The sequence below is a fragment of the Channa argus genome, chromosome 21 (genome assembly GCF_033026475.1).
Source record: "Channa argus isolate prfri chromosome 21, Channa argus male v1.0, whole genome shotgun sequence".
NCBI classification, from domain to species: domain Eukaryota; kingdom Metazoa; phylum Chordata; class Actinopteri; order Anabantiformes; family Channidae; genus Channa; species Channa argus.
This window is the reverse complement of record NC_090217.1, coordinates 11,145,671-11,160,536: the sequence shown is the minus strand read 5'-3', so window position 1 is coordinate 11,160,536 and position 14,866 is coordinate 11,145,671. Positions and strand designations below refer to the sequence as shown.

General features: G+C 41.0%; 1 protein-coding gene across 2 annotated transcripts in view; it reads left to right on the top strand.

The window, feature by feature from the left end:
* Window positions 1–546: 546 nt before the first annotated feature.
* pdzrn4 (PDZ domain containing ring finger 4) overlaps window positions 547–14,866 on the top strand; it is a 29,462-nt gene continuing 15,142 nt past the window's right edge. For both annotated transcript variants that reach the window (XM_067491052.1, XM_067491050.1), the window contains exon 1: window positions 547–1,034. In XM_067491052.1, coding sequence (XP_067347153.1) covers window positions 966–1,034 — 69 coding nt within the window. In that variant the 5' untranslated portion in view covers window positions 547–965. The remainder of the gene's footprint in view (window positions 1,035–14,866) is intronic.

Below are 14,866 nucleotides of genomic sequence, written 5' to 3'. Positions count from 1 at the left end.
AGCATCTGTTTGGTGACCGTCGCTCTCTGACTGTAAATCTATGGCAGCCAGTAAACTCCACGCGTAAGACCATTGTACTGAGAGCAAAAGACTGCCTGATTGAATCCCAATGAGATTGATTTCCATGCCAAATCCAGCTGCCAAATGTGTGCACTGACAAATTACCTGTGCGGATGGCATTCTTACCACTGTTTTCTGTATTGATTTTGTATTTGTTTATTTATTTGCATTACAATGTATAGATTTGGATGTTTAACAAGTTGGTGGAGTGTGTACTCACGGACAAGAGATACAGCCGACAAATACGAAGAGAGTCACAATGTGTCACATAAACACATAAGCAGCATGTCCTCCACTATGCCTGCACACAATAACACTGATGTTCAGACACTGAATCTGCCCAAGAAAAGACTAGTCCACTCCCTCTTCTTCAAGCCCCAACCAATGAGGATGCTCTGTATTTATGAGCTAGAGTAGGAGCAAGCATGTGTAGGCAGCCTGCCACAGGAGGAGGTGTGTCTCCATGAGGCAAAAGTGTGTGTATGTATGACTGTGTGCTCACACGGGGAGAGGAGGTGTTGGAGCAAAGATAGTGGAAAGTGGAGAGTGTATGTAGGCATGCAAGTGAGAGGGAAGGAGAGACGGGCAAGAGGGAAAGAGAAGCCAGCTTTTACTCAGCGCCCCACTGACATACTCCCTATACACACACACATTGAAGGAACTGCATTGACAACAGAGTTAAGGGAAACACGTGTGTGTGTGGGTGTGTGTGTGTGTATGTATGTGTGATTGTGTTGTGCTCGGAGCAACAAAGAGGATCTCTGAGGATACGCGGATGAGAAAGAGGTGTGGGGGAGCCAACGAAGAGGAGCCCGAGTGTGTTTTGCCCCGGGGGGAGCTCAAACACGCCGCAGAAGGCACACACACTCCAGCGGGCACTAAATACTGTTTCCCTGACAACTAGAATGGGCTGCAATTTGTGCACCTTGCAGAAACGGGAGGAACACTACAAACTGCTGTATGAGATTGCACAGGTAAGTGAGAGTGGTGAGGGAGAAGGCAGGTCGATGATGAGTGTTCTTACTGTGATGAAGGTAATGACAGCAGAGGTAACGAAGATGATGATGATGAAGGCGGGAAAGAACAGAATTTGATTTCCCTCCTGTAAATAAGGATGGTAAAGCGGAGACAGAAGAACAAGAAGGAACTGAGCAAAGTCAGAGCAAATGCGAGAAAGAGCAGGGAAGCTGACAGGCTGTGTAGGGAAACCGTGCAGGAAAAAATAGGTACATTCGAAAAATGTAGAAAAATTAGTTTTTTCTAAGCAGCCAGGCAGAAAGCCAGTGTGTGTGTGTGTGTGTGTGTGTATTCCTCTCTCCATCAAAGTGAGCGGAGCTAGTTATTTCTCCACAGTCGCAGGAGATGTGAGACTAAGTTCAGCTCTTCTTCCCGCGCTGGCTCCAGGGGAATTCATTACATCTCCTCTGCCTGTGACTGTCTAGAAGCAGTACAGTTCAAAGAACAACCAGCAAATGCGTTCCACTGTTTTCTGTTGTTTGTCCAAAGCTGACTTGTTCAGTTTTTTCTTCTGACCTGATGTGAAAGATTTTCACATGGTTACTGTCACGTGAAAATCCCATTCAGCTTCTATGATTTTAAGCTCTATTTGCTTGTGTTGAATGACTTCATTGACCTTTGACCAATTACGTTTACAGACATATATTTATCACTAGACCATCAGCACATTTAGATTATTTCAGCCATGAGCTCTAATTATTACCTCCACAAACAGTCATTCTGTCATTATGAGCAGTAAATAGCTGTCAATGTAAAACTGGGTGGAATGTGTTGATTAGATAACAAGTGTAAATCTACCGAAGATGAGATAAATAATCTTTCATGCAAATTCTGGGTCTGGTCCAGGGTCTCCTCCCAGTAGCAAGTGCTTAGAAACCCTGCAATAAAAGGAAACCAGGAGTCATCCTAATATGATGCCTAAACCACCTCAGTTGGCTCCTTTTGACGCGAAGGAGCAGCAACTTTCCGAGATGCCTCTAGATATCAGAACTCTAACTCTAACCTATTTCTAAGGCTAAAACTGTCAATCATAAGAAGGAAGCTCATTTCAGCTGCTTGTATTAGTGATCTCATTCTTTCCATCACTTCAAAGAATCATAACCATACGTGAGGGTTGGAATTAGTAACTTAAGAGTTTTGCTTTGTGGCTCAAATCTCTCTTCTCAGCAATGGTCCGATTCAAAATCGCTGAAATCGCACCGATCTGCCCGTCAACATGTTCAGTTTTACCCTCACTCTTAACTTAAACCCCTTCACTTGGCACAAGGACTAACTTCTGACCTGAAGGAAGCAGTCCACCATTGCCAGGCAGAGAGCCATGGCCTCATGCACTTAGAGGTTTTGACTTTCATCTCAGCTGCTTTACACTTAGCTGCAAACTGCCTCAGTGCATGCTGAAGGTCAGGGTCTAATGAAGCACACAGAACCACGTCATTGACAAGAAGCAGAATTCCCACAGGCAAGCTAACCATATTTCTTTAAATTAGAAATCTAGAATTGCATTTGCTCTGATAATGCTGTTTTATCAGGAAATTAAACATATACATCATATTGAGAACTCGGTTTAGTGTATTTGACATAACATAACAGTGGATGTATTATATCCTAAAGCATGAAATGGCTGAAACTAACAAAGAAAAAATGATCCTCTTGTTTCCTCCTACTTCCGCATTGCACTGTAGGTGTCCTGGCTGTGTGGCAGATGCCTGTGTGTGTGTGCGCTTGTGTGTATGTGTGGCTGTGTGTATTTTAGTGAGCACACCCACTTACTGTTAAATGGTCTGTGTATGTGGCAGTCAGTAGACACCTACAGTTCTCATCATCAGTGTGAAGGAAATAAGGGAGAAAGAAAAAGATAGAGAGCTCACCAGGCAGTAAGTGTGTCAGTGTGACTTTGTCCCAAAACTTGAGGCTGATGGGATTGTGAAAAATCCACAGAGACTCCTCAACAATCCATTTTCAGTCTCTTTTCCCTTTTATCATTCCAGACTTGTTTCTTCTCCTTCCTTTGTTATTCTTTCTCTTTCTTTATAACCTTCATTAGTCCTGCTCTCCCTCTGTTTTCCTCCCTCTCTGCAATCTGTTTCTCCCCTCTCTCATTTTATTTTGGCACTCACACAACACTACAGCTTCTACATGTATTTTTGTTCTATTGCACTTCCAACAGTGCCACGCAATAGGACGCCACCTGCTCATTACACCGGTGGAAGACTAAAGGATGCTAATACTGTACCTTAGCTAAAGCAGGGCCTGAGCAAGTGCATAATGGCACTAGACTGAAGTGTAACTAATTTTTACTTAGATGCTCTGATGATGTTTCCTCCTGTGTGTGTCTCTCCAGACCAATATCATTTATTTTTCTTCTGAGAGCATTTCAGAATTAGAGTTTGATGTTTCCCTTCTCTTAAGACAAATGTGTACATTCTTTTGATTGTGTTTATAGGTTGTGTTCTACCCTGTTACTTATTTAAGCTGCTTGTAAGCCATTCAAAAAATCACCAACTCAGGTCTTGATTTCCACCTTAAGAAAACCAATGTCTGCGTTTGTAGGGATACATTTCCATGGTAATCCACGATAATTTTGTCAAGTTTAAAACTGGTGAAGTTTGACTCAAAAAGCTGCTGCAGTGCTGAAAGTGCTGAACTTTGAAGCAATGCAGTATATAGAGTGGAAGTCATCATAGCTTATTGACCCTGTTGCACCATCAGTTTTAATTTGATGTCATCTGTTCGTGTATAAAAAACAGGTAGACAGGAGTTGATGGCCTACAGTATATGCTTCTGTTGAAACCCAAGTAATTTGCTAGCTAAGTAATAACTGGCAGTTAGTAAGTTTTATTGAACAGTATAATGCTGTGTAGATGCTCTGATACAGTGTAATACTGACCAAAAAAGGTGGATTTTAAATATCTTCCCGCTAAACAATTGACCTGTTCAGCACTATTTAATTTGAATGAGTAAACCAGCTTCTCGCAGGCCAAGTCCAGTTTTCAGCCAGCAGCTGTGCTCCGGTGTCTTCTACAGCACAGTGACTATCTCTGTTCACACAGCTGCACTTTTGTGACAGGAACGCTGGCTGCCCGACCCCAACTGCCCTGCAGCCACTGAGAGATTTATGACTCTCATCAGACTATTTACATTCAATGTTTCGTTTGTGATTTTGTGTGTGTGGCTGCAAACATACCCGTGTGTGTGTGTGTGTGTGTGTGGCCAGGGGGATGCGTCCAGGCTGGTGTAATTCCATATTTTGCTTGTGGCTGTGTTAAATTGTCCCACAGCCTCTGGCCTTCAGAGCCTCATAGAATCTGTGTGTTTTGTTTAGTTGTACCAGTGTCAACACTATTGCATCACACTATACTATAACCTACAACTACTTTTCTTTAATAACCACTTCCTACAGGTTTTGTTCTCTGCACCCAGCTTAATAGTAAAGGAGTCTTTGTTTTTTATGGAAGATTCCCCAATTAATACAAATGTGATGAATACAAAAGCAGGGCAGTTTAGCCAGGCCTGGTGGGGAACCGCTCCTGTATACGACAGTTTTCATTGTGACTGGTGGGTCTATTTGATAAGAAAGAGGGGAGTAGTAGCTTTATATAATATCCGACATTATTTAGATAATAAGTTATTTGAGCACAAACAGGATGATTTTACCTTTTTTCCCCTGTCCATACATATGTGTTTATGGCCAACCCTGTCCTCCAGAGACAGATGCTGTGCCACATGTCCAGCTTGTTAGACAGCATGAAGGGGGCTAGACAGACACCCTTTCATCCCGCCACCACCTATGGTGTCCGGAGAGTGCCACAGAGAGCAGGGGAAGCTGTGGTCAGAGCCTCACAGCCGTCACCTCCATATGGCCACCTCAGACCTGGACTATGACTTGTGGATATGTGAAACGTGTCAGTGGTATTGTTTGCATGGACAGGAGGCTTTGGAGCCAGTGAAGCTAGATTGAGCGTACAAGATTCAATAAAAGATAATAAATACAATCTTCTGCTCACCTGATCTCTTATGCAAATTTGTTATAGATGACCTATAAGGGCAGAAGTGAGGTGATATCACCTGATTCATCAACTGTCTAATTATCAGCGAGGCACAACTCTGTTCCTCGACCCACTCTTTTCTCTGTCTCTTTGTCTCCGATGGTATTTTGAGCTTTCCTGAAGATATTAAAAAGATGACCTTTAGACTGTTTCTTGCCTTTTTTGCCAAGAAGTTGTCTACCTGTCTGTGTGGGTCAATGAAATTGACCTTTTCATCTGTGACTGTAATTCTACTTGACAAGTCTTTCTCTTATACACACGTACACACACTTGCTGTGTGTGGTTTTGAAGGGTAGACTTGTATTGCACTTTAAACTACAGCCACTGTCTTGTAGCATCTACTGTACATGTTTATCATATTTATAATTTTTTTCCCATAAATCTGAATCCCAAAAGCTGCTTTTATCGCAAATAAATGTGTTGAAGTGGTGGTGTTTATACATACGAGACAATAAACAGTAAAAGGTAATGCTCTTTCCCCCTAAAAATGTTAATCTAGCATTATGGAAATGAAGTCTGCTCTTGAACACAGATCATCTGGCGTCTTCCATCATGGTTATAGTTGCTTGTTGGAGCACAGCATGGTGATAAAACCACATGATTTAGAGGTGCATACGGCCTCGTCAATGGCGCCACATGTAGCATGTCTTTTGGTCACAGGCCAAAAATACAAATATAAAATGAAATGGGTGATTGTTATTAAATTACATAGCATCAGGTTAATATGGGAACCAGCATTGTGGTGTGTGAAAGAACTGAAATTGTAAAACATGAATTTAATTTGTGTGTGTGTTTCTGTGTAGGCAGTGACTGAAATAGATGATTACAGAAAGCTTCTGTACATCAATGCCCAATTGTAGCTGCACTTCTTTGTGCAGCCTTCTTTCTGGCTGATTGTTCACGTGTGTATGGTGGTGGAGGTGGTGTTGGGGGTTCTAACAAAGTCAGGGGAAGACGGGTCAGGTGTGGAGGTGGGGGGGGGGGGTGTTTCTAGACTAGCCAACAATGTCCCTCTGTGTTGGCTCTGATAAGCCCAGGATGAAAACCTTTTTTGTGGCCAGAGTGACAGTCTTCATTGCCCCTCCAGACAAGGCAAAGAATGCATGATGTGCACACAGCTACACGGTAAGGTTAAGAGCAGATATGCTTAGCTGCACATACTGTGTATCCATGTATGATAAAGGATTCCTTCTTTCATCACGCAGGGTCATCCTTTCATCAGGTCTGCAGCATGTTTTCCTTTTTTACGACTGCATAAAAATGACGTTCATGCTCTTAGCACTCGACAAGAGGACTTATCAGTTGTTATCAGCCTCTAGTTGATTACCATACTCACCAATCAGCCAAGTGGCCTGGCCAAGACGATAGGAGGTAAAAAGAAAAAAGACAAAATTGGGAAAGAGAAGGGTGGGAGTGGAAAAGAGTGAGGGAAAATGTCAAGGTAGAACAGGGGAAACGAAGGTGTGAGATAATGAGGAGATAGTAAAGCAGAAAAGTAGAGGGTGACTGAGAAGACACAAGTTGTGTGCATCAATAAGTCTTTTAAATCTCCCCCAATTTCAAGCTTTTATGCTCCCTCTTCTTAACCTCGCCCTTTCCAAAACACAATGTCTCGCCCTCCCCCTCTCTCCATCACTTATCAGTCGCCAGACACTGTTTCAAGTCCGTTCCGTTCCAGTGCCCCTGTCTGTGTTTCTGCCTGTTTGTCACTGTCTGTCTATCCCTCTCATTAATACACCTTGGCATGTAACCCCACCTTCAGAGGTGCCACGGATTTTCTCTACACGCCAGAAAGACCCTGGAAAGAAAAAGATAGTGATGGAGGACACGGAGGCAGCCTGTCATTCATGTGTGGCAGAGAGAGGGACTAATTTTGTCTGGTTGGAGCATGTGTGCTGTCAGCCGGTGACGGTTAAATAGTTTGAAGCCAACCTTGTGCCAGAATAACCCAATAATACACCTTATGGCCGCATGCTGCAGGCTATGTTTTTGTCAGTTTAGACAGATGTTACGACAAACCATCTGGAGCTGTTAGGGATGTGTTGCAGGCATTTGCTGCTACATGGAGTCACAAAAATGCTCACATATGCACTAAATATGCACAGAAACATTCCCCCAGATATTTAGTTGTTGCAGGGGGAAGAAACGCCAAAACTTCACAGACATAAAACCTCTAATATCTTCCACATTAGCATAAAATTTCTCTCAGTCAGATCTTTTGATGACTTCTTTTGGCGGTGAATGTGCAATACTCATCTGAGACCAACTGTCAGTTATACTATAAAAAGAAAACCTTCCACTTTTTCATGCTGTTCTTTTTCCCTCTTTGCCAACACTTTCGGCATCATCCATATGATTCGGCTGAGGGGGGGGGGGGGGTTGCTGGTAATGTCAGGGATGATGTTTTACCTTGACATCTACTCTACAACATAATGTCAAAACTGAACATTTCTGCAATCTGCATGAGTCCTAACAAGGCCATTAGCTTAAAAGATGCCAAAAAATATAAATGCGCTGTTGTTGTGCCACTGTCAAGTGTGTTTTGAACCCACAGGGCTGATCTTAGGTCTAGGTGGTCTAAAGGGAGATTAGGTTACACCAGGGCGCTGGTGTTGAATTCCCACTTAACCAACTTGGGTTTTGGAGTCATTAGGCCACTCAGAGTCTGGCGTCGAGTCCAGTTACAGATAGAATAACACTAAACCATCTGCATAGTAGGGGGGATGATTACATTTAGTATGGAGTGTAACCATAAGCCTTGTGTTGATATGGGAAATGCCCTCAGGTTGGAGGGGGGGCTGTGTGGCTAGTTCTTTGTTGCTGTTGTTGTTGCCCTGAGGAAAGGTATAAGATTTTCTCTTCTGTGGTGCAGTTTCATTACATCCTAGCACTGGGAGGTGCTTCTGGGATCTCACTCTGACAATGAAACATAAAAGATAATTAACGTTTGGTCCTGTGTAACTTTAGTTGTCAGATTCTTTCTTTTTGAAAACTTTCTTCATGCACAGAATACTGCAAATTAGAGGATGATTAGAGGATCAGAGGATGTCTTTATCCTCGCATTCCAGCACAAGTCGGACGGATGGATGGAAAAATACTCACTTTATACTCACTATACATATTGTGACAGTTATTTCTTGACCTTGTTCCAGAACAGTAAAATGGCCTTTCAGGTTGTCTGGATCAAATTGTTGGGTGGAAGAAAGTACGTTAAAGTTCTGGTAAGAAAACAGAACATAGAGTATTAATTCTTTGATGACCCAACTTTACATCCTTACAGAACACATTAGATTAATACTATCAAACTAAATTAAATATAGGTCTTCCTCATCTTCCTGGTTGCATATCTTTTTACACCGCCTTAATCCTTTCCGCATGCTTCACATGCTCCTTGTTACATGGAAAGTCACACAAATTAGGCCTGTGACCCATTTTGAGAAACAACTTTTTGATTGAACAAATCACTTATCCAAATGCAGTCGCTAATCATCAACCGCCTGTTGGTGGCGAACGAGATTAGTCATTCGCTCACTCACACAGACTTACAGTACATTCAGCTGCCTGAAACTGTGAACACAGTTGAAGTCATGATTGAGGAGGGTCGATTGAGGGCTAAATTGCACCAGAGTGTGTCTCTCACTTAACTAACCAACCATGCTTTTTGATGAAGGTATTTTTCATTGAGGAATAACTCCTCTCTCTTCCGCTCTCAGTTAGTGGAGTGTGAAGTCATTATTCTTAGCAAGCAAAGGGCGGTCCAAGGAAGCTTCCTTTTATGAATAATGCTAATGACTTAGATGCTTCCAGTGAGCATAAACATGCATCACCTTAAAGTGAAAAAAGGCAAAGGTTTGGTGGGAAGATGGAAGAAATGTTAAGTTCACACTCCAGCATTCTTTTTGAAAAATACACTTTAATTTATGCAAAAAGCAGCACATAAATCTTTTATTTTCCTTCTCCCCACTAAAATGTTTTCACTTTGCGAGTTTTAGCCTGTTTTGCTAATTATGCCACTGCAGCTGTAGCCAAGCTCTTTTTCGCCTTCAACCAGATCTGTGCTCATGTGAATAGTAAATATTTGCAGCAAATACAGCATTCAATGTGTGTGTACAGTTTAAGTTTTAAGATGAACATTATGCCCAATGTTTATGGTGAACCTAGTTAATATATATTGGGTCCATCATTAATTGTGCTATCATGACGAATAAAAAAATGAGAATAAAAAAATTTAGATTTTATGGTAATGTGATTTTTTTCTCTTCCATAATTATGAGTATTCAGAGGGCTTCAAGCAATGAGAAGCTATGCTAATTTCCTTCTGATGTATTCAGTCAACGTTTACCCAGACTCAGTCAACCTTCTGTCTCTGCCTCTTCACTTGTGCCACTTTCAAGACACTGTTGAACCCCTGCTGTTGTGTGTATGCGTGGTTTCCCCACATTGCTGAAATCCAGAACAATCGAAACCTTGACAGCAGAAATGGCACATTTTGACCAACAGATCTACATTAACTGCTGCTAATTAAATGAAATGAGTAGTTGTTTATTTTCACTAAAATATCAATTTTAAAAAACAGGGCTTACTTTGCTATTTTTAACAAACCCTATTAAAAATCAAAAAGTCTTCCTTGAAGTTAGGTCTTTAGTCCTCACCTCTAAATCCACTGACTCCTACTTGGAAACATCTCACAATGGCTTGAACAAGCAGGAAATGTGTTTTGTTGTAACACGTTGGCTCCTTCTTTCACACTATTGGTTCAACGGCAATTGTTTGAGTTAAAGAAAAATACCTGACCAAACCGATTCTTTGAGCTAAATAAAGTAAATGACTGGACATTGTTCAGCGCTTCCATATAGAAAAGAAACCTTTTTGTGAACTCATTTTTTCTAACCTTTTTGTGAACTCATTCGTCTGGATGAATTATGTGGGTCTAATTGGTGACCCTTGAGAACCTATTTCAAACTCATTGCTTGAATGTGTCAAGAGTTTGGAGGAAGGGCCACTCTGTTGTTCAGCCCAGCTCAGTGGCTATAGTTTTAATGGCAGATGAGAGATTAATGGTAATCTAATGACTGTGGGGAGGACACAGTGCAACAGTAGAGTCCCTGTACAGAGCAGGCCAAGTACATTAGTCAACTATTTACATGGATCCACACACACACACATTAATGTACACACAAAAACACAATGTTAATTTCCAGACACACATATGCAATCATGTTTACAGATGCATGCGCAGTGGAAATGAAAGCGGCTTCTATTGATTTGTCATTAAAGGAGTTTTGCAGTATTTCAGCATCACTTGCATCTTTCTTCATAATCAGCAAAACAAACTGAGCTAATTCTCAATGCGCCAACCCTTCCCCATGTGAGAAAAGAAGGCTAATTTATGCATTGGCAACATGGCATGCAAGGAATAAGAGCGTGGAAGCGGGGCTGGATGCTCACTCGTGGATCGGAATGATTGTGATTTGGTTGCTAGGATGTTGAGGGTAATGAATGTCTTGTTGATGCAGTTTGTCATAACCCGTGCCATCCATGGCTGCTTGAGGACACAGAGCCTATTAATTAAACACAGACATGTTGGCCCTGGTATGATGTATGAGTCCACCAGGCAGAAGGCGTTTGTCATTTTTGAGAGAAAATGAAGTAAACTGCCAGGCTACAATAGATGTTGAATACAACTGTGCATTAAATTTAGTAGCGTGAAGCACACCTCTGGACTTTTGCCAGGGTGGTTCGTTTTTTTATCTAATGGCATAATTAGGCACACATTCAGGAAATTTTATCATAACTCTTCAGTGATGATACAGTAAGACCTAGTTTTTTCATGAAATTATTACTACACACAGGCTACAAGACAAATCATCATCAAGGCTTTACCATTGAGAAGTACTCTATCTGTATTCCTGGAGCCTAATTGAAAGGAAACCCGCCTTGCATATAGAAGTGGTACAAAGAGCAGGAAATGAGATGGTTCTTAATGTGTTCGCTGACAGATGATAACCTTTGATTTCCCCCCACTTACATCAGAAATGGCTGCTTGGAATGACAGTCACAAGTCAGCAGTCTCTGATGTCTGCATGTGTGTTTCTACTGCTGGTGTCGTTATGCCAGGGTGAGGAATAACAGACCTGTGAAGAGCAACAGAGGAGAAAAATGTTGCAAGACACACACACACACACACACACACACACTGCAACAGATAGGTAGAAACTGGTAGCAATGTTGTGCCTGCTTGCAGAGTGCTTTGGCGATATTGAGTATTTTTTCACCCACTGAAGTAAAAGGAAATGGGCTGACATGCAGTGGCAATGACAGAAAAAAAAAAGTCCTAGAGAGCAAGACAAAGAGAAAATTCAATATAAGAAGAAACGTTAGGACATCATGAGAAACATTAGAAATAAAGAACAAAAATCAAAGTGAATCCAAAGAAACTAGCCATACACATGCTGCTGTTAATTTTACATATTTGATGAAGAGTTTTTTTAGTTTTGTTGCATGATTAAAAGAGTCCATCTTAACTCACTTTTTCAAGTAAACAAAAAAAAAAAAAAAGAAAAACTGAGGGAGGAGAACTGGCCCGTTAGTACTTTTCAGGGATCTGTGCTGCTCCATTCAAGGTGATTAATGAACAATGAAGTGGAAACGGCACCTGGAGAGTACTGCAAAATAATTGGAATAAATTGATACCAGACATGCAATACTCATCTTAATTTTGCGTACATTTAGGAAATGATTATTATTAATTATCACTATGGTTAAACAAATGGAGCTGCATTGCTTCAATACAGTAGATCCATCAATGTACCAAAATGGCACTGTGTCGTTGTTGAATTGGTACAGATACAAACAAACATTTGCATATCATATTGTCTGAAAACCCTTTTGTTTTAGCCCTTTACTGGGAGGTAGCAGAAGCATATTCAGATGCAGCACAGCAGAGTCAATCTTATTGAAGGACACTTCAGCAATGCAGATGCTTCACAATGAGGGGCTTGAATGCAGCATAACTAGTTGAAGGACGGCACACCAGCCTGTTACTCTTGCCAGAGGTTTTATTGAAAAGGACATGTGAGAAACACTGGCCCCGGCTGTTACTGTGAGATCATTTGAAGCATGCTTTTTAGCTATAAGTTCGTAATTTTTTTTTACTTTTAATACTCACTCTGAAGCTACGATCTAACAGCTAAAACAAGCCAGTGCTGTGAAGAGCATTTCCTAGAGGAAAAATCTAATCTACTGCACACAGATATTGTGTGATGTAGAAGAGATTGACCTGAGCGGGCTACTTAACATCCGTCCTGACTGAGCTATTTAATCCATGTTTCATGTTGTCATGCAGTTTTTCTCATGCAGAACTAATTGGTTGTTTTTGCCTGTTGTGCAGGAGCCCACATCTGTGAAAAACTGTGAAGGACACTCATTACAACTTGTACACACACTCACAGGCGTGGATATAGATGTAATCATGGGTGCAGACGAGGACGTAAACACAGGCGAGAAGAGCTGAACTCAATTAGGTGAATAAGGCTCCCAACAAGAGGACCGAGCAGAATCTCCTTGAACCCATGGCCACAGCTTATCACGCACACACTCATAAACTCACACATACGCAGGCGTGGGCCCCCACTATCACTGCCAACTCAAACACACATCTTTTGCCGTCTCTCCATATCTGATTTGCATTTTGGTTAACAGTCTAATTGCCTCTCATTAAATACCTTGTCACTTTGATTAATTGGTGCGATGCAGAAATGTAAAACAGCAGAGCATTTCAATGCCTGGTGAACAGTTGCTGATTGGAAAAGATGAATGAGACTGGCTACAAATACAAAACAGAGGTGAAATCTCAACAATTCCTCGTGTACTTTTAAAATCTGACTTTTTCTTATAAGAAAATGAATCATTTAAAATGTACTGATGGATTTCCTTTGTACCTCACAATCGTCCTCTCCTGTAATCCATTTTCAGTTAATGCAGGAAGTTAAACATTTCTTAAACTACCTTCTTTTTTTCAGAGTCGAATTTTAATTAACATGACAATGAATAATGCATATTAGTCAGGGATTTTTTCTGTCAAGATTTTACTTTAAAAGCGGGCAGTTGCCTAAATGTTTTCTGGATTGAATAATGGACCAGTCCCAAAATGCAAGTTTTTCCTCTGCATGAACAGCCACAAACCGAAGGGTCAATAAGCATTCAGAAGTACACTTGAGCTCCTTCCCTACTGCTAATTGCTTCCCAACACTACAGCATGGTTGCTCAACTACAACAGCGCAAAAACGTAGCACTATGATAAAAATCATGTGCTTCACAAATCATCTTTGGCTAAATATATATTAAAATGAATCATATCGCACCATAATAGCAGTACTTTACCTCAGAACACTATCATGCTGAGCTTGAAATTGTCTATAATTGTAGTGAATTATACATTTTAGCCACTCTCAGCCATACAGTAGGATTCCTTTGAAATAACAGATGGTGTAATTGTACAGTGAGTGAGAGGTAATATGGTAATATAGAGTTGGTGTTGTTTGACTGACTTCAGAGCACTTAGAATTTAAAATAAGAAACTAAACTTTCTGAAAAGTATTGTTGCAAACAAAGATAATGGCATAGAGTTATGCACAACCTTGACATTTACAAGTAAAGTACTGTAACTTTGAGAAATTCAGTAAAATTCTAACCACCAAGAACCAGCACGACCCATAGGTGAGGTCATCTGCAAACACTGGGAGATACTAATGCACTTTGGCTGAGAAGAGTGTGGGAAATGCAAAATCCAACAAAGCAACATATTAGAGCAAGAAATGTAAGACTTCAAAAAATTCCCAAATGAGAAACATAGAAATTAGACCCCTTTCTATAAAAGGTACAACTTACAGTCTCTCGATCCCTAATTGACCCTTTGTGAGGAAGTGAAAAGCTATTAATGTACATAATGTTAAAAAAGTTAGCCGATATATTATAAGGTGTTTTGCAAAGAGAGCTTTAAAACCAAAAATGGAACACCAACTTTAAATCAAATTTCCTCTACTCCCCTCTTTTGCTTGGGTGCTTTCCACACATGCATCAATGGCATCATGGTATTGTGGTTCTGCACAAGGTAAGGGTCAATGTGATTCAGTTAACCGAGCATGGCCCACCAGTTGCAACACCTGCCACTCAAATTTATGAAACCATCATCTCCTTTGCCTCCGCTGCACTAGGGTGATATTGCGTGTCAGAGACTTTTATTATTGAAATGAGACATTTATGACAGTGAGCCTGCACCGCATGAGGGAAGTCTCCTGAATTGTCTCAATACAGCTAAAAGAGTGGGAGAAATGAGATTTGGCAGATTACTGGAACACACCACCTGCGCTTCCTCACTCATCACAATAAGCCAATTTTCATGAATGTGAAAACAATCTTACTTGTATTGAGCTGAAGTTCACAAAAATCATGATCTGAGGGATTGTATTGAAAAGCTTGCTGGTGGTGTCTCCTCAGGGGCAGGCTATGTTGATGTTGAATAGACAGGGGGCCTCTCCTTGGCAGCTTATTGTTTTGTGGTCCATTGTCACCTTATTCAGTGGGAGATACTGGTATTGTTCAGTCAAACATGGTTAATGCAAAAAACACATTGTTGAGCTGTTTTAAGTCTGTCGGGAGCTGATATAATGTTATACTGTGTGTCATACGGTGTGTGTGTTTGTGTGCTTCCATTTTCTTACAATCACACCACATCTGTCAGA